Source organism: Melospiza melodia, chromosome 24, assembly GCF_035770615.1.
Source record: "Melospiza melodia melodia isolate bMelMel2 chromosome 24, bMelMel2.pri, whole genome shotgun sequence".
Lineage (NCBI taxonomy): Eukaryota > Metazoa > Chordata > Aves > Passeriformes > Passerellidae > Melospiza > Melospiza melodia.
Window position 1 is genome coordinate 8653596 of NC_086217.1, and position 19902 is coordinate 8673497.

Below are 19902 nucleotides of genomic sequence, written 5' to 3' on the forward strand. Positions count from 1 at the left end.
GTGTTGCTGTTGTGTTTCAGATCTGACTCCAGTGGGTGGCTGGGAAAGATCTGCACATCTAGGCAGACTTCTCTTTCTGGTTTTAGCTCTCAGGACATGCTTCCAGTTTGCAAGAGCAGAATTTGGGATGCAGCACATCCCAAATGTGCCATCTTTAGTGGGATCTCATGCCTGATCTCCTGCTCTCACCATATCTGCCCATCTCTCAGCAGTAACCCAAAGTCAATGTCAGTGATAAAATAAAAGTTGTTGAAAGTGTTAGATGAAATCTGGGTGTTATGTCTCCTTGCAGTTGTTCCCAGGTACTGCATAAGCTTAGCTCTGTGGCTGAATGAAATGGGCTGTGTGTGCTGGGACATTAACCTGCACAAACAATTACAGCACTTTCACTGCTTTTCCCAGCACCAGTTGTGCAGGAACTGGAACATGCTGTGGTCAAATGAAAATGGGATTGGGAAGTGGGGAAGAACAGTATTTCTTGCAGCTTGCCGTAAACTTGTGATGGGATGCTGTGACTCAAATCTGAACTCTGGAATAGTCCTGCAGAGGAGGAAGCCTTACATACAAGAACAGGATTTTGGATTGGCTTGGTCTGTTCTGGGGAACCAGAGGATTTTTTGGGTTTAATTGTTCCAATTTTACAGCTCATATAAGAGAGCTCAAACCAGCCAGGCTGGGGATTAAATTCCTGTTACTGGATTAGAGCTCTGTGTGTTTGATTTAGCATTAGGGTGATGTCCTACATCAGTTCACTGACAACTAAATTTTGTCTTGCATCAGAGCTCTCTTTTGGCTGATTTGAGAATTTGACAATTTCTGGCTTATCCTCAGACTTAAAAAATCCCTTCTTGCATGTCTTATGTATGTATTTGGGCCATGTTTAGACTCCAGAAATGGTGTGCCACTGGGATATTAGGGAGTGCAGGGCTGCTCACAGAGCAGGACTGGAACCAGGTGTTCCTTGGGCACTGGGGGCTGCTGCCCAATCTGTCAGCCAGGCCAAATAAACATTTTCCCCCTCGTGCTCCTGTCCCTCTCCCTGCACTGGTTGTTTTTAGAGTCTCTCCACCTCTGCATGTCAGTTGTGGAGCTCTGTTGCAGTAGATGACAGCAGAGGCCAAGTAGGTTCAAACCAGCCAGGCTTGGTGTTTCTAATGGTTTTTATACAACACTGGGTGTATACATGGTGTTTATATAGATGTTTGCTTCTTTTCTTATATCCATGCTCTATGCCAGCTCCCCACTGGAGCATTGTTCCAGTGCCTAAAGTGGAATAACATTCTGTTTTTCAGTAATGAGATTCCTTCACATGGGACTTATTGCAAGAAGAAATCTATGGATACAGAAGCATTCACTTGGCCTCTTAGAGTTCTTGGAGTGCTGTAATTGCCACAAGTACTTGCTTTAATGTATACAAAGCTGTGTATGCACACAGGTTTGGGGTCACTGCTGTGTGTCTCAGTGTGTACTTACTGTCACTGTTCTGGGCTTTGAGAGTGGACACAAAAAGGAACTGATGACCTGTCCATGTCCAAAACACTGAATCTGTGGCTGAGTTGGTGATGTAACCCAGGTCTGCTCAAACCTGAGCTACTCTTTCAAGAGCTGAGACTTATTTTGTATGGAAGGTGGTGCTGGGGTGAGTTTTGCATACCATCCAGACAATTTCAGCAGAGAATTAGGCTCATTAATTACTTGCCCTCCTTCCTTAATTGAGTATTTACTTAATATCTGACCTCTTTTAACATACTCAAACAGTCTGAAATGGCTTTCCCAAGGAATTCAGTCTTCGGCTCTTTATTCAGGCAGAATTATTTTTATACCAGTTATGCTCACTTTGGAGCAGGGCCAGCAGCTCCTTCCCAGGCTAAACCATGGTCTTTCACACAAGGCACAGGTTTTTTCATACTTGCCACTAGGTGCTTTAAAAGCATTTGGAAGTTTGCTTTCAGTGAGGACAAGAGCAGAATCCAGGAAAAAGATAAAAAATCTGTTTCTGTGGCATAGATGGAGGTTTGTTGTAAGTTCAGCAGGGACTAGAGAAAACCACGTAAAAGCTGTGTAGAAAACACTTATTTTCTGGAGATAATTTTCCAGTGAATATCTGGAGATATTATTCCAGACTGAATAATCTTGGAGCACTCAGCTGCATGGACACTTGCTTGGTGCAGAGTGCAGATGAGATCTGACTGCACTTTGTGTCACTGTGGCTTTTAGAACAGGAAATCCCTCTCCTCTTCCCACTTTTATTTTCCATCCATTTGCTCTTAAAGCTTCAGAGTCTCACCTTCCCTCCAGAGGCAGCTTTGTGGCATTAGGGCTTGAGTCATGCTTGCCTCTGGTGTGAGAAGATTCTGGTGTTTGGATGATAAAGAAGGAGGACCCTGGGGCAGGAAATGCCTCAGCTGTGCTTGCAAACTTCCACAGGTGAGCAGTCAGTGGATGCAGCTTAAAGTACCAAGGAAGTACAACAGAAAAACAGTGATTTTTTTCAGAATAGCATTGTATTACATTCTTCTTTGAGCAGATAATTTATTCACAGGGTGACAGATTGTCTTGTCTGTCTGAGGCACTAGCCTGCAACCCAGATTTAGCTGTGGTTTCCACAGATTCCCTTTGCTGTCAATATGCAGTGTATCCAAGCATAAAATGAGCCATCAGACCACAGCTCAGGTTCTGCCTAAAGTTTGAATGGCCAGGGTGAGAAACCTTGAAAAGCTGTTGGCTGCACCTGATTCACAGTCCTCTTAAAGGCTTTGGTCTGCAAGGCTTTATTTCAGCACTGAGTATTAGCACTGAGTTTATATCTTTATTAAATGTTCAGCAGGATATTAATAGCCTGCATAGCAAGTGTCTTTTAGTGCAAGTGGAGGGTTCGAATTTTCCTGTTTGAATCAGCCAAGAAGTTTATTCTGGAGTACAAGTACAGGAAAATGCTTCAGAACCAGATGAGAAAGGCTAGAGACAACTCTGAAAGATCAAGAACGAAAAACTTACTTAGAGATGTAGTGCAGAAAGGAAATGTCCTAGAGAAAGAGTATCCCGTGTTATATGGAAAGTTCTTTCCACTGCCAAGAGAAACAACAGGAGATGGTGAACAGAGAAAAGATTTTCCAGGCGTCTGTGACACTTGCAGTTTGCAGCTTTTCCCTGATACACATCTGACAGAGCTCCAAAAAGCTGCTGATCTCTGTCAAATCCCAAGGTAAGTCTCACTTCTCCTCTGAGTGCTGCTGCTTGTGAGAAGTTTGGCCAGGGCTGAGAAGGACTTGCAGTAATTGTCTTCTCCTTAGTGCCAGTTCTGCACCCTGACCAGGAGGTGTTGGGGTCAGTGGAAAGGATCCTGTGCACCTCTCTGAGCTTTGGCCCCACACCACAGCTGGCTCAGGGTTGCCCCTGTGGTACAGGGATCTGTCCTGGCTGTTGGCCTCTCATCATGTCCCAGGGCTGTCCCTGGAACATGTCCTGTCTGCTGTGGAACCCCTCAGCCAGGTGGGCAAGGCTCGCTGGGGATCTCAGCCCACAGGAGGTTTGGCCACCTGACACCCAAACACCCAAACCCCGGTGAGGTGGCAGCACCTGCCTTGTTTCAGCCAGTGCCAACCTCCCCAGTGAGCTCCTGTGCAGCTTTAGGCTGAGCTCTGTGGCTGGAAGGTGTCACAGTAAAGCTCTGCAGCTTCCCCTGAGCTCAGCACTTGCTGTTCATCTTCCCCAGTCCTTTGTACACCCACATTCCATAAAATTGACAGCAACAAGGACAGAAACATCACCTCCTGATATTTCATCCCTTTGTATGAGCGTTGCCTTCTGTTTCCTTGGCAGACTGACCTCTGGCTGGAGCTGATGCTGCCATTCCCTGGTGCACCATTCAGTGGGCACTATGCTCTTAGATTCTTTTGTTTAATTATTATTATTTATTCATTTTCATCCCAGACAAAGCATGCACAGCCTTTATAAGGCCTTGCCATTGTTATCTGCAAGTGCAGTGGTAATTCAGTTATTGTACCTTTCCCTAATTCTCACCAGTGCAGCAGCATAAATACACAGTGAGCAGAGAGACACATGGTGAGAGCCAGAAGCAATTTAGCCACAAGAGTTTATCATCAAGAGGCAAAGCACCCTGGAGCAGGGAAATTGCCTCCTTTGCCAGCTCATGGCCTGACTGTTGGCCAAATACATGATGCCCTTTTTTTTTCACTAAAAAATATTCCTTTTTGTGGAGCCATGGTGCTTTCCATGATCTCACTGCTGGATGCAGACGACATGAAAGAGCTGTTCTGTGCTGTTCAGAGACATGGAGCCTCCCTGCAGGCTCCATTCAATAAGAGACCAAGGGTATCTTCACAGAGCTCTGTTGGGCAGGCTCTGGTTTGGTCTTGAGGGGCATTTGCAAGGCTGGTGGTCCCTGGTGGTCTTGAAAGGGGCCACCTATTCCTATTTCCTATTACAGTGAAGAGAAAAAACGTTTTATAAACTCTGGGCAAGAAGTAACGTATTCTGTTCTGTGGCTCTTCACCACATCAAGGTCTGCAAAGCAATGGAAGTGATGAATTCCTGTGATGAATTCCCCACATGAGACATGTGGAAAGTTACCCTTTGTATGCAGGTTTGGAACAAGAGTCTGCACCAGCATTTCTGAGCTATATCATGATAGACAGCCCAAATCCAAGAGTGCACTGGCCAAAAACCCACAGCTGCTGAGAGAGGCAGGTGTGTAGGTTCAAAGCTCTTCTTGTTTGTAATCTTCAACACTTCACATTTGCACTGATCTGGCCTGATGAGGCTTTACAGACTGGCTATGAAGAGATTTGTTCTGGACCAGTGAAGGTGGAGGATGTGCTGTGCTCTAGGGAGTCCTGACTGCTGGACCATTTCTGAGTTGTGGTGCCTGCTGGGAAGTGACATCCACATGGATAAAGGCAAAGTCTTGGTCTGAGATGCATCTGATTTAAGTCCACATCATAATGATGCCTTCCAGGACCTTTCAAATAAGGGGTAAGTGTTGTTTGCCAAGGTTTAGAAATCTATTGCAAAAACACTTTTTAGAGTTAAAAATCTCCCAGTGGTTTTGGTGATTTACAGATTTTATGGCCATTAAGTTCTTCTAGCATGACTTACACTGTATAATACAGTACAAGTGGTTCCTGTGTCAGGTTCTTGCTTCTGGCTTTGCTCAAGGTCAAGGTGCCAAGGGAATTGTTTCCCCCTCCTGTCTATTCCCCCCCCTTGTGAACCCTGTCCTGTGAGCTTTTTATGATGTGATGGTTCTTTGGCTGCCTCACTACCTCAATACCCCCCTCACTGCCTCTCTATCTGGGCAGGGCTTGGTCATTTAATAAAAATGCATCGACCTTTATTTGTGAGAAATGTGAATGCACACCTGGAAGGAGCAGCAAGGACAAGCTGCCATCAGGTGTAACATTTCACTGTAACTCAGCTTAGGTGTGTGCATTGGAATGGCAATTGCCCTGTTCCAGGTCACATTCATCCAGGTGGCTCCCAGAGCGTGACAAAGCATCTTCAGGACCTCTTCCACCTTCTCCATCCTTGGCAGGCTGTGCAGGCACTCAGGGACCTGCAGAGAGCTGTCCAGCTCAGGGGGACATGGTGCCACCCAGCTAGGACATTGTGTTTGTCTCTGGTCCATGCCAGAGTTGCTGCTGGCAGGGTGCCCATCTCACAATAGCTGTAACCTTGCCCACGAGGTTGTTATTCCTAATTGTACAGGAAGTGCATGGATCCTGTCCAAACCAGGAGGATTAAGAGGTATGGGAGCTGCTGGCTCTTCAGGGTGTGGTTTGCAGTGGGGAAGGAACACCTCTGCTCTCCCTAAACAGTGCCTGTATGTTTTTACACTAAAGGTTGGTTGGTTTTGCTTTCCAAGCAATTCATTTTCACTCTCTGTGACCCTGTGGTGACATGTTGTCATAATAACTACAGGGAACTTACATTCACTGCAAAAATCAAAATGACAATTTTTTGGTCAGGCTGTTTGGTTTGATTTTAATGTGGGAAAAAATGAATTCACATACTGATACACAAATATCAACAGATATCTAAAATAAATTAGCATATACCACTGGGAGATGATAAATATACACATGTTGACAGAGAAGGCAAGCTACATCCCTACTAAAAGGCAGTTGGAAAAGGCAGCTGTAGAAATGAGCAAGATCAAAACAGTAACTTCTTAAAAGGCTTTAGAAGGAAGCAATTTCACAGAACAGGAACAGCCCTGTGGTCCTCTGTGCTGTACATACAGGCATGAACAGTCCAGTCCCACACACCTGGACAGAAATGCCTCTCCAGTGGCTCTTATCCTGAGTGACAGCTGGATGGGAACAGTGACCTGCTTACCTGAGCCTGAGATGTGATTTTCCAGCTGATGGAAGTCACCACATCATTACCTAAATCTCTTTTTCAAAATCTGCCTTTTCCTACTTAGTCCCCAGGCCCAGCACACTTTGCAGTCCATCTGTTTCTGGATAAGAAGAGAAGGTGAAATCACATGTCAGTTGAGAAAATTACCTTTGTGCCAGATACTATCTTTCCAATAGTGTGTGCAGTGAGCCAGGAATGCTGGGTCCAGTCCCTCGTGGAGCTTCTTACAATACCAAGACTAATTGCTAGCAGATTCATTGGGCACACTGCTGAAACACAAAAGTACAGTCCCATTGTAGCTGTTCACCTTCATCTCTTTTTGGGATTTTTCTATTGCATTTTGCATCTTTCTTCCATTCAGCCTTGTAACCATTTAGAGGTACTAATGTTGGCCAGGCTGTGATGGCTAATGAGGATGCTCAGTGCAGGCACTCCTGTAACATGAGGCACCCTTGTTCAGCTTCTAAGGCTGTAAGGAATGTTCCTTTTCTATGCATTCAGGCTTTGTATTTCTGACCCTTCCCACACAAAAATGCTGGCTGATTATCATTCCCTCTAATGGCTTTCCCCGGTGTAGATCAAAGAGCAGCGTGGATTTCTTTGTGTGATTTTATACAAAGTTTGCTCCGCTGCAGTTGCAGTGACACATTTCTGTACGGGGGGATCGCTCATGGCAGGGGAACCGAGGGCTGCGCTGGCTCCCGGGCTGTGGCATTGCCGGAGCCGGCAGCTGCAGCGAGGCACGGGGGGAATTAGAGAAGATTAACAGGGTGACAGTGCCCTGCCCAGGGCTCTGGCTGCTTGTGCGAGCGGGCAGGAGGGGCTCCCTGCTCCCCTCAGCCCCTCAGTAGTTTTGCTGTTGGTCGGGGGGTTCCTTGTTTCCCCCTGTAAGCACTGACAGCCCGCACTGTGCTCATCCCTGCTTATCCTGCTTCCCTGCTCTTAGCGTCACAGGAGTCAGCTGCTGCTCAAACCTGGCACCCTCATTCCACACTTGGTAATTATCCCACCCTAATGAGTGGCACTTACTGCTCATTTCCTTCTCTGGTCCTCGGGGAAGGAGGGAAGGACGTTATCTCCCAGCCACACTTTTCTAAAGGTTAAGATCTTTCCCTTCAGCTAAGTGGAATATTGTTCCTTTAATCATACCTTTCTGCCTGATGTTTGTCAACTAATGTGTCTCTCCCTGAGCTGGATTCATCCCATCCTCATTCCTCCCATACTGGTTTTTGTGTCAAAGCATTAATTTGCCATGAAGTTTCTTTCATTCAGTTTAATCTCAGGACTGCTGCTCAGGCTTTTTCATTTGAGATCAGATCTCAAGGCCTGCATTTCGTGCTCTATATGTGTGAGCATGCCAAAAGCCAGCCACATTCCCTTTAAACAGATCAAAACTCATTTCAGGAGACCAGGCTGAGACACCTGAGGATGCCCAAATTTTGCTGCTCTGGGCAGGCCTCTGGCTGGCTCTCAGATCAAAATATAAATTCTTTTAGAAAGTAGATGTGTGTGAAGCATAGCTCTGTGTGCTGGTTGTATATTGTTGGGTTAGCTTTGTATGTTAAGGGGAGAATATAACAATACAGCACACAGTCAAGAGAAGTGTCTGTCTGAAGTGTAACATTTGCTTTGTAACTTTGAGGTTAGAAATCAGCCTTGTGAGGATTTGCTGACAAAACTGGCTGATACAATGTCTTGTGAGTGCTGTTGCACTTAGCCGCGTTCTTGACCTGGGAATGAGAGATGAACGAGTGAAGTGCCATCGCAGGGCTGGCACAAAAGTGCCTTGTTCTGATTTGTGTCAGCCCTGCAGTCTGGAGCCACTGCCTGGATTTCACCTCTGGCTTTTGGCTCTGCTTTGGTGAATTTTCTGAAGCTCCTGTTTGGCTCTGAGTGCTGTGTATCCCTGATGTCTGAACTGCTCCCTGTAACCCACCTACCTGACTTGCTCTGCTCTCCCACCCTCTCCAGCTCCTTCCTGCTGGCCTTTGGTATTTCATTTGTTCTTTGCAAACCATAACACCTCAATTAAAATGCAGATGTGTCAGCAAGGAAGGCACCAAGAAAGTGTTTTCTGGCACTACGGGCCCCACCTCTCTCCCCAGTTTTACTACAAAACACGAAAATTATTCTGAGAGTAGATCCTGCTTGGCTGATGTCTCACAACTGAAAGCCATGAAAAACATTATTCTGTGTAAATTCCCTTTATGTACTGATGAGAACGATCACACACACGACAAGCTGCAGAGAGGAGGAATATTTTCACTGAAAATCAATCCATGCTGCAGCACTTGTAGATAAGCCCTGATGATATGGAAACATTTCCCTGCTCCTTGTTTAAAGGAAAATACGCTGCACCCACATGACCAATTGCCTCATGTATCTCTTGTGATCTGACTATTTTCTGCTGTATTTGACTTATGCTAATGGGGACTATAATGGGCTGTGCCTCTTTCAGCTTGTCACAGCTTTTGCTAGCAGCCTTGTTTTCCTTGGCTTCAATTCTGATAGCTGTGGAGGAGAAGGTGTTAATGCAGCTCTGCTTATTTTAGCAAGTGAGTGAATCAGTGGTTTTGGGAAAACAGTTCAACACATTAACCCTTTGTTTCCAGAACAACACAAAAAAAATCAATGTAGAATGAGCAGATGGCTAGGCATATTTTTAGCCTTGCTCTCTGTTCCCATGGTATTCCAGACTGTGTGGGATTCCCCATAGACTGTTGTAAGATTGGTCGGCCCAGCCAAATGTCTTGTTTTGCAACACAGCATCAGAGGGAAGGAGGGAAATGGAATCCTGTTTAAATCAGCTGTTTAAATAACTAAATGAAAGGTTCTCAGTTCTCACATATCCATAGATCGTGGGAGAGACTGGAGAGAGAGGTTGGTCTTATGATTCTGGCACTTGCTCATTGTCAGCTGCTGCATTGCATTAAGAGGGACGAAATAAACGTGAATTACTCTTCTAGAGCTGTTGTGTGTATAAACAATTGATATATCCAGAGGTGTAGATTGGCAGAGGACAAGCTCACCAGAATTTTGCTGGTTTCTGGTTTGAAGATAAAATGGGGGAGGGTAATTTTTATAGCTGTGAACTGTCTCTTTGGGATGTGTACTCTGAGGAAATTCTGAAACTTCTTAATTCGAGGCAATGATCCTTTCTCAAGTGAGGTCAGATTCAGAGTTATTCACATGCACTCTGTTTCAAACTTCATTGGTGATTCTTTGTGGTTGTAAAACGTTTTGTTGTGTAAGTAGAGAGGTTAACCAGGAAGGTATATGGTGTGAGAGAAGGGGTTCCTTAATACTAATGACTTTTGGATCTCAGCTGTGGTTAGACATGTTAACTGTAAGGATGATACCTAGAAAATTGGGGTATGTATGGCAAGAATTGTATTTGTTGTTATCCCAAATTAGGTTTGTGTCATCATGTGTTAAAGACTGCAAGTGATTTCTCATTCTGGAGCAGAAATCAGAGCATCAATTTTCCTAACACTGCCTGTATTTCTGTTATACACAAACATTTATTGAGGTTCATGGAATATTGTGTTCTCTTCATAGCTCATGCCCCCTGTGCCACAGCCCCATGGGCACTGAGTGCCAGCCCCACGGCCTCTGGGTGCCATCCATTACCCCATGGGCACTGGGTGCAGTGTCCTTCCCCGCAACAGGGATCTCCCAGTCAGGATAAACCCTCCTGCCCTGGGGGCTGTGGTGTGGGTCCTACAGCTCCTCCAGAAGGTGTAGGAGGCTGTTCCTGCCCTGCTCTGCTCCCTGTGCCCGTGTGTGGTGCTGGGCAGGCTGGAGCTGTGTCCCTGCCCTGGGGAAGGGCAGCAGCTGCCCTGCCCAGTGTGCTGCAGCCACTCCACCTCAGCAGCTCTGCTGTGCTCACCATCTGTCACCCACCTGAGCCAGGGTGCTTCTTGCACAGAGCATTCCTAACACATCAGCACTGGAAGCTTCCTTTGCCTCTGAATGCACTCAGCCACCTGCAGTGCTTCTGGAGCCGCCTCTTTCTTTCTGTGCCTTTGTGACTCACATTTCACATCCTCCTCATGGTGGATGTTTTCTCCATCTGGATAACTGCTGGATATTTTTCTCCCCTTGGACTCAGGTCATATTTGAAAGAAGATGCAATTCCATGTGTTATGCTAAACCCAGGCAAGACAAGTGAATGGACTCCCTTGGATTTGATTAGACTTTTTGCATTGCAGCCATTAGTAAATGATGGATTTGACAGATTTAGGAATTTGCTCAAAGTTGAGTCCAAGATTACTCAACAGATTTGCTTATGTCATTTAGGACACAGTCCCAAGATCTGCCTTCTAGCTGGTAAATTGGGTGTGCACAGTTAAAGCAGAAACTGAAACAATTCTTTCTATTTACAGACAGCTCACAGAGAAGCCAACTTTCAGGCTTGAAGCCCGCAGATAAAGGGGCAATGAGTGATGCTTGAAATCAAAATTCAAAGCAAATTCAAAGCCATTGTTTCCAGCAGTGATGTATGTCCCTGCATGCTTTGGGATCAGACAGCAGCTGATGGAAATTCATGATGCTGTTTGCAGTGGTATGAATTATTTACAATGCACAGTCTGCCAGGACTGAGTGGGCTGGCACTTTGTTGGACTCATGACTCTGCAACGCTGTGCCTCCACTCCTTCCATGTGTGACTGGGAGCATGGTCCTGTGTGCTGTAGGGTCAGGCTCAGGGACAGCATCAGCTCATCTCCTGTGACATCCTGAAATGGTGACAGCTCAGATTGTAACCCATTATTCTGGCCTAGGTAAATTTTCTAGGTGCGTCTCACCTTCTCAAAAGGCCTCAGATGAGGGACTCCAGTTGCTTTTTATGGTTCCAGACCCTTCCTAATTTATAGTTCTGGTGGGTGAACAATGGTGCTGATAAAACAAGTGTGCTTTGCTTTTAATTGAAGTCTGGTCAGTTTTATTTTGCAGATGATGGTTCTTTATGTCTTCCCTCTGCTACAGTCTTTTTGAACCTGCTTGTAGTTCCCTGCTTGCAGAAGTCTTTGTACCTAGCAATCATCACTTATCTCCCTTTTGCCAAATTAAACAGAAGAAAACTCTCTGGTTTTGGTTGTATAAGATGTTTTAATTGTATGTCAGTTCTCTGCAACACGTCTGTGTATTCAGCATCCCATATGACAGTGGGTACCACAATTGTGTGCTAGTTTCTCCAATGCAATGTAAAATAATTTCCCTCTTCTTGTGTTGCTTCCCTGAAATGCCACAATATCAGAGAGAAATCTCATTGCCTTCCCCTCCATCTATAAATCCCATCTCATCCAAGACAGCCCTTCTGACTGAAGAGCTCCAACATCTGGGGCCACATCAGTGCCAAGAACACCTGAACCAGGGGCTGGTGAAAGGACAGGGGTGGCTCTCACACACGGGGTGGTCTCATTGCCCAGCCCTGCAGCCAGAGCACAATTCCAGCTGTCCAGGTGTAAATTCACTCCCTTTCCAATATGGGAAAGGCCAATCTGTTGAAACCAGGGCAAGTGCAGTTCTGCTGCTCCTTTTATAAATCATGTGGGAAGCTCGCTAATTCCACCCTGCGGCATTTACATGTTTAATCTCCTTTTGCTGGTTTTTTTGAGGTTTCTCACAAATGCTTCTGCCTCAGGAGATGCTGCCCAAATGTCACTGCCACAGCACAGCCTGACCTTTTCCTGCAGGTGCTTGTGTTGCCTTTGTCACAGCTCCCAGGTGCTCCCTGCTCGCACTTCAGGGTGAGACGTGCTCACAGACTCCTGCAGTATGAAGGCAAATTACTGAGACAAGTTGTTTATTTCAAATGGCATCCTCTGGCTGTGATTTGGATCCTGTGCTGCAAGATTTCTGTGGACAGAGCTGGTGTGGGGTCCCTCTGAACTCGATTACTTCTAAATCTTACAAGTGTTTTTTGTGTTAACAAAATCTCTTCCTTTTTGAAGAAAATTAAGTGAGGTCAATAGAGGTCTGAGTTTCTTCTTGCCTGCAAATGGAAGCAGGATTCAGTTCCAGACAGAAAATCTTTGCTGGAAAAAGTACTGATGGTGTCTTGGCAGCTTCAGCACAAGAGCTGGCCAGGGCTCTGAGAGGGTTCCTTGGCTGTTCAGTGCAGGTGCCTCTGTATTGAACTCACTTGCAAGAAAAGATCAGTTTCAATAAATCTCTTCTGAGGTCTGTCAGTGATTTGTCCTCTTTTCTCCCCTTCCTCAACTCCCTCTGCTATAAACCTCCTTTCCATTCTGCTTCTTCAAGTGTTCCCAGCCTCTTTTTGTGTGTCAGAAAGCAGCACAGGGCAAACACCCCCTTGCAGGGCAGCCAGGATGGCTGGGACACCCCAGGGACAGGAGGCAGCCCCTTGTGTGAAGTGAGCAGTTGTTACAGTGGAGAAATGTGTTTGCATTGAAAGGGTAATCACCCATTCATCCAGGCCAGTTAAACAATAGGGACAGAGGTTTGCTTTTCTCCAGTTGTTTCCCAAAGAAAAATGATTTATTTCTTCTCTCTTATGTCTTCTCTCTGACTATTGGATGTCTGCTGAAGAGTTCATTAGAGACACCCTTGCAGCTGCTGAAAGAACCAGCTGGATTATTGAGCCTGCAGCTCATTTTTCCTGCCTTTGTTCCCTTCCTACAGTGAAGAACGAGTTTGCAATCCTTGTTTGTGCTGTCTGTCCCACATGGTGGGGAGCTGCTCTGTGCAGAGAGTGTCTGTCGCCAGCCCAGGACACTGCCCCATCTCATTGTGATGACTTCTGATGTTAAACTCTGGAGCACACCTGCTCCCTGTGCTGCCTGTAGGTCCCACAACAATCACACACTCATTTCACACTGAATTTTGGCAGCAGTTGGTTTTGTGGTCCTGTGTCCATGGCAGAGCCCAGGGATGTGGGGCCCAGGAGCCTGAGTGTGCCCAGGGCTGGCCCATCCTGTGTGTCCCACCTGTGCACACCTGGGCTGTGCCCCCTGTCCCATCACAAGGACAGAGCTGCTGTCCCTCATTCCCGGGCAGGGGCTGGGCACTCCCCCAGTCCCAGGGGATTGCTGTTTGCAAAAAAAGCTTCAGTGTCACCCTGCCTGCCAGGTGGGCTGACAAATCCATGAGGTTCCCAAGGCAATGAATAAATAAAACAACTTTTGATTCATTGTGGGGAGCCAACCCTTTCTGAGAAGGAGGAAAGGACTTTATTTCTTTACAAAGTGAAGCAGAAGGATGGTTTAGGCAGTGTGGACACCAGAGAAGATTTAGGGGTAGCTGTAGTTTATTGGCCACAGATTGAAATTTAACTTAAAGCAATGCCTTCAGTCTGGAATTAATAAGGAAGAGCTTCTTGCCATATTCCAGAAAGCTGTTGGTAAAAAAGCGTGATCAAATGCACTGCAGGCTCTTGAAAACTGTGTGCAGATATGCAGGGATTTATGTACCAAATGTGTGTGTATATTAATGCACAAACCCTGTGCAAGTATACACCCAAGCACAGTCCCTGGTGATCAAAATCCTTTTATCCCCTGACCTGCAATGGGAGCTGTGTTTATTCCTGGCTGAAGATGTGAGCGCTGCTGGCATCAATTCCATCAGGCTGTTCTGTAAATTCTTCATCATCTCCTGCACTGATGTCAGTTATTTGCATTGTAACATCCAACTGAAAACCTGCAAATTAGATTTAGGGGAAACTGGACACTGAAGCACTTTGCTCAGGTGATAATTTCATTTACTCTTAAGGCATTGCTTAGACCTAAATGTGAACATATCCTCTGTTCCTCCATAATACACACTCCCAGGCATATAACATCTCATTTAATTTGATTTTAAAAGTGTAATTTTAAATATCTGAGAAGCTGGTGGACAAAAATTATTGGATCAACTTTGAGAAATAAACTTAAATTGCCAGATTCACCAGGAGCACCCAGTGACACCACTTCTTATAGCACAATATTAAATAGACTTGAGGCTTCCCAACTGGCTGCAGGAATCTGTGCATTAAAATTTAAAACACAGTTGTCGTTTGTGAAGGTGACAGTGATAACACCAACCCGGATTTTCCATATCAAGCATGTCTCTACTTAATTGGTTTCAGTCAGGATTTTCAGCTAGTCTGGTGTGCATTAACCACACACTGGTTTCTGGTGCAGCAGCTTCTTTTTTTTTGGAAACACAGATGTGTGTTCTGGTGCTCTAAATTAGTGGGGTTACAGTAATTCCTTGTGATGCCAGGGTGGGAATTTGATCATGAGTCACACCATAGCTGACATCTGGGCTCTGTTGCCCAGCTGGCAGGACTGGAGCTCTGCAATATGAAAGTTTTCAGAAAACATGTAACTTGTCATGGGCTCTGAACTCATCATGTAGCTCCTTACTTGCCCTGCCTATACAAGCTGATTTTTTATTTTCCCTAGGAAAATGAGAGGGGAAAGGATTTAATTTAAGGATCAAATTGTGCCTTTCTCATTCGATATAGAATTTTGCAAATGAGTAAAATTTTTTTCATTTTTTTCATCCAGATTTGCATGTTCTAAATGAGCCCTTTGGCTTATCATGGCAGTTATTGGTACAGAGGGAATTTATAGGCCCTGAGAAGTGCCTGTAAGAAGAAGTGTCGTGCGCACACACGAGTGAATTATCTGCAGGGCTTTGGGAAGCTGCTGGGGTTTTGCTAGCACGTGGGAAAAAAACCACACCAGAAAATTGAGAAACTAGGTCATGTGGATTCATTTGCTGCGTCTTTGCAGCTGGGCTTTTGTTGCTGCTCAGGCTGACATTTCTGAGCTCACACGGGGCTGCAGCAGGATTCTGTCCCTGCTGTCCCTGCACTCAGCTTGCTCAAACCCCTCGGTGTCTGGGGGCCCAGCCCAGGGCAGGGCTGTGTGGAGCTGCCTGTGAGCTCTCAGGAGCAGTGAGGGGCTGCCTCTGCCTCACTGAGGGTCCCTGCAAGGCGCTGGCACACGAGGGGATGCACACAAGCTCCAGCAGAGTGGCTGGCAGAAAGAGCAGCCAGCTGTGGGTCCAGGTGTGCACTCACCTCCCTGGACTGGTCTGCTTCTCGCTTTATTCTTCTTTGGCTACTTGTTCCTCCCTTCCTTTTTTTTCATAGATAGCACAAGAGCCTCTCCAGTCTAGGCTGCTTTTCTTCCTCTGTCCCAAAACCTTCCTGAAAAATTTGCCAGACCGTTTTTGGGGCAAGTGCTAATTTGGTGACTGTGTTTAAATTCAGTATACTCTCATTCTATTGGTGAATAATGATCAGAGAGACTAAACTGTGAAGCTGAGATTATGAGGAGTAATTGCTTTTTTGCACAGGGTACTGTGACTGTGTTCACAGGGGCCTTAGGATGAGGGAAGAGACAAGGATCTGACTCCATGTTTCAGAAGGCTTGATTTATTATTTTATGATATATATTATATTAAAACAATACTAAAAGAATAGAAGAAAGCATTTCATCAGAAGGCTGGCTAAGAATAGAATAAGAAGGAATGATAACAAAGGTTTGTGTCTCGGACAGAGTCTGAGCCATCTGCACTATGATTGGGCATTAATTAGAAACAACCACATGAGACCAATCACAGATGCACCTGTTGCATTCCACAGCAGCAGATAATCATTGTTTGCATTTTATTCCTGAGGCCTCTCAGCTTCTCAGGAGAAAAAAAATCCTAAGGAAAGGATTTTTCACAAAATGTGTCTGTGACAGTGTACTAGACACAACCATTCTCTCATCACATGAGTATATTTTCATACTGTTAATTTTCCTGTACAAAAACGATATTCTCTGCTGTGTCAAGGAAGTTTGGTTTCATTCCAAGTGCCCAATGGGTTTTCTCTCCTATAATCCAGATTATTTAGGAAATGAGACTGCTATGGACTGTGCACATCTTGGTCTGTCCTTTCCCCTTCCCTGAGAACTTGTAATAGAGGGGTGGAGAACCACCAAGGTTTTAAGTTGCTCTGAGCTGAATGCATGGCAAGAGCTGCCAGAGAAGATTCTGTCAGCACCCTGCTCTATGGTAAGAGGACAAGTCACAGATTCTCCCCTTATTAAGCTCTTGAGATCCCCATAGGACAGGATTGATGTGTCCCAGCTGAAGAAGTTTTTGTCAGATCACATGCCTTGGTCAGCACCAAGGTCATACAAGGCATGATTTCTCCTTGCAGAACCATTTATTGGCTGGTTCAAGTGAACAGTGTGAGTGTTCTTCAACTTGTAGTCATCTGTAGAAGATAGAGACTATATCAGAGCAACAGACTATACACCAGGCTCAACACATATTTTATCATCTTTTATTTTAGGTGGAAAAACTGGCAAAGTACTTGGACCCAAATGATTTGGGAAGAATCAATTTTAAGGACTTCTGTCATGGAGTTTTTGCAATCAAAGGTATGTGCATATTTCTTTAAAATAATCTTGTTCAGTTCCCCTAATGTTTCTCTGGTTGCAGAAAATGTAATGATCAAAGACATCCTCTCTTTTAACTCTGGTTATTTGTAGTGACAGTAGAGCAGCTCTGGGAACAGAGCCAGGATATTTTTCCTTTTTTTGCATCTCATCATGCATTAATGGTGAGCAGTGCTAGAGTTCCTGCATTCATAGGTGCTTGGACATTGGTTTACTGCTAATTTTTATCAAAATAAATGTGTTGTGGTTTAAAGACAAATACAGCAGAATAAAGAGTAGCTTTGTTGTTAACAGACAGGGCCCAGGTTTGATACTTCCAGATTCTGATCTGGTTCTGCCACTGATTTACCTCAGGGAGTTAGGGAGCCCTTGGGCTTTCAGTTCTCTGCTAGGAAATTTAAGACTGTTAAATTCCTCTTGAGGCATCTGAAAGGTATAATTAGTTCATGTTGTTAGGGTACTTGGGGTCATGTATTGGAAGGAAATAAGTTAATTACAGGTTGGCAATGCAAACCCTGAAGATTAAGATCAGGTGGATCCAACCACCTCCCTTCCAAGGAAACAGTCCTTGACATTGTTATGCTTTAGAGCTTAGCCTAAAGGCAACAAAAAACCAGTGAGGAGGGACTTCAGCTGATTTGCTGCTGATTGCTTTTCTGACTTCACATAGTGAAATAATCCATCTTTTCTGGACATGTGCTGTGTCCTTTCTAAAGTGTTGGAGTGATGTCACAGCCCAGAGGCTTCACTTGGGGACAGGGTGAATGTCCCAGTGATGGTGGTGTGGTTCCAGCAGGAGCCTCTGGAGAGTCTGCTATGATGAGATTATTATGAAGCTATAACGATGCAAAAACATAAAACCACAGTACTTTTAATTAAAGTTTATGGCAGCCAAAGACAGTGTATAATTAGGTTAAATTACAGTGAGAAGCTGCTCTCATCAATATTTTTGGAGACACCATCCAAGGTGACACTGATGTGTTTGAAGAGAAGGCAAGAGAAAGCCCAGGAGGAAAGTTATTCCATTTGTGCCCAGACCCTAAAGTCTCTGCTTGGGGTTTTCCTTGAGCAGAAAATGCTGTAGCAAACTGAGTTGTAGTTTAAGACACAAGCTCTGCAAATCATCTGGTGTCTTCTGTAATTCATAGTGTAAAGATTCCACAAACGCACAAAATATGATCAGGAAGGGATGTAAATGACCCAGAACATCTCTTCTGTGGTAACTGTGCCCTTGTCCACGTACTCTCAGGGGTGGACTGGGCAGCTCCATCTCCTTTACTGTGGGGACAGTGTGAGAATATTGAGTTATCAGTCAGGAGGCCTTGGGGTTTTCATCCTTGCTCACCTTGTGGGACCTAATTCTTGTGTTCATATCCTAAGGTTTAATCCTGCAAAGATGTGACCAGGACAAACCTTGCACTCCAAGTTTATGAGCAGCTTAAAGCCCAGGGTTCAGATCATTGTGTGATGGTTGTTAGGATGTAGCTGCGAACAGATGCAGAGAAATCACCCAGTGCTGCAGCATCACCTAGAGCTCCCTTAGCACATCATTAGCATTTCCACACTTGCACAGACTCACTGCTAAGTGTTTATCATCCAAGCAGCAGCAGCTGTATCTATTTCTGATAAGACACTGTGCTGCATGTTTTCACAGCATCTCTTTAGAAACACTGCTTCTATTGCTCACCTCGCAGCATGGAAATTTTATTCATCTTTGGCTACCTGCCATATTTTCCTTAAAAATTAAATTGGTTATGTTGAAGTTCAGAAAGGGCATGCCTGCCTTTCAGAATGGAAAGCCTCCACCATGTTGTTTTAGTGCAGCCACATCCCAAGGGGAGTAGCAGGCTTATTATCAAACAAAAGCAATTTGTCTTGGCAGCAACAGATTATAAATATGATTCTTTGACATCTCAGCCTATTACAATTGCTTGGGGCAGTCAGATTAATAGAGCAAAATGAGATGCTACTATAAATCCACTGGGGTTTTCAGTAATAGAGTATGAAGTTATGCTATTCTTAGCCATGCAAGCCAAATGTTTAAATTCAAGCTTTACTATCCTAATGTCTTACTATATTTCATATTTATGGGATTTCAAATTAATTTGTCCTAAAGATGCTTGCCTTTACAGTATGGTGATGAAATTGTTTGCTGCACAGAGGTGATATAGTGTCAAGGTTTTTTGGTGGTTCAGTGCCTTGAATTTGTTTAAATCATGAGGTTTCAGACATCTAAGAGCAACAGGTTCAAATCAGAACCAACATCAAATCAGAGCTGACCTCTGATGATGTTGGTTTGAGCATTTCATATCCAGGGTTGGATTTCTATGAAAAGCTAAATACTGGAATTTGAAAAAATCCCAAACATCTAAGTGTTTAATGCTCTGTAACTGGTTGATAGAGAAACTCCTGCCCCTGGATCTAAAATCTGCAGCTCGGCCTCTCTCCTCCATAAACCAGGGCATTGTTTACTCTTGCATGGTACACATGAGAAGTGTTGTGTTCCTCTACAAATGGACATCAAGCCTTGTTTCCTCCTGGAGCTGCATAAACCTCATGCCATATGGGTCATGTACCTGTGGAAAACAGTTCATTTCCTGCAGCTGCTGAGTAGCAGGAGCTGTGGGTAAGGATGAGCATCCTCACTGACAGTGGGACCTTGGGAAGTGGTGGAGAAGATTTGTGTAAGTGAGGTGAGCATGCTGGAGGGCAGGAGGTGCTGCAGGAGCTCCTTCCCACTGTGTCTCTGGGGTGGAACACTGGGCAGGTGTGGTGCTTGCTATTTATGGAGAGCTTTGCTTTGTCTGCTGGTCTTTTGTGGATTAAAGGACTTTGCCTCAGTATCTGTGCTGAGTCCCTGCTGTCCAGGCTGCTTTCCCCATGCAATTAGGCTTTGCCAGAGCCAGGGATAGGTTTGCCATCAAATTTAAAGCTTTGCAGCAATTTCATTGGAATGCCAGAGTATGAAGGTTTTACTTGTGCTCAAGCTGCCCTCTCTATCTGCTGCCTGCAGGGCTTTAATAACTGTCTGCCTGTAGAGCAATTGCCATGAAATAACACCTGTAGCCTCTTGCCTAAGTGCTTTGTGGCACTGCTCAGAGACACTGAGAGCAGCCAGAAT

General features: G+C 45.0%; 1 protein-coding gene across 2 annotated transcripts in view; it reads left to right on the forward strand.

Moving 5' to 3' along the window:
- The window catches only part of RAB11FIP4 (RAB11 family interacting protein 4), a 116665-nt gene that overhangs the window by 18408 nt on the left and 78355 nt on the right, over positions 1-19902 (forward strand). For both annotated transcript variants that reach the window (XM_063175954.1, XM_063175953.1), the window contains exon 2: positions 16676-16763. In XM_063175954.1, coding sequence (XP_063032024.1) covers positions 16676-16763 — 88 coding nt within the window. The remainder of the gene's footprint in view (positions 1-16675; positions 16764-19902) is intronic.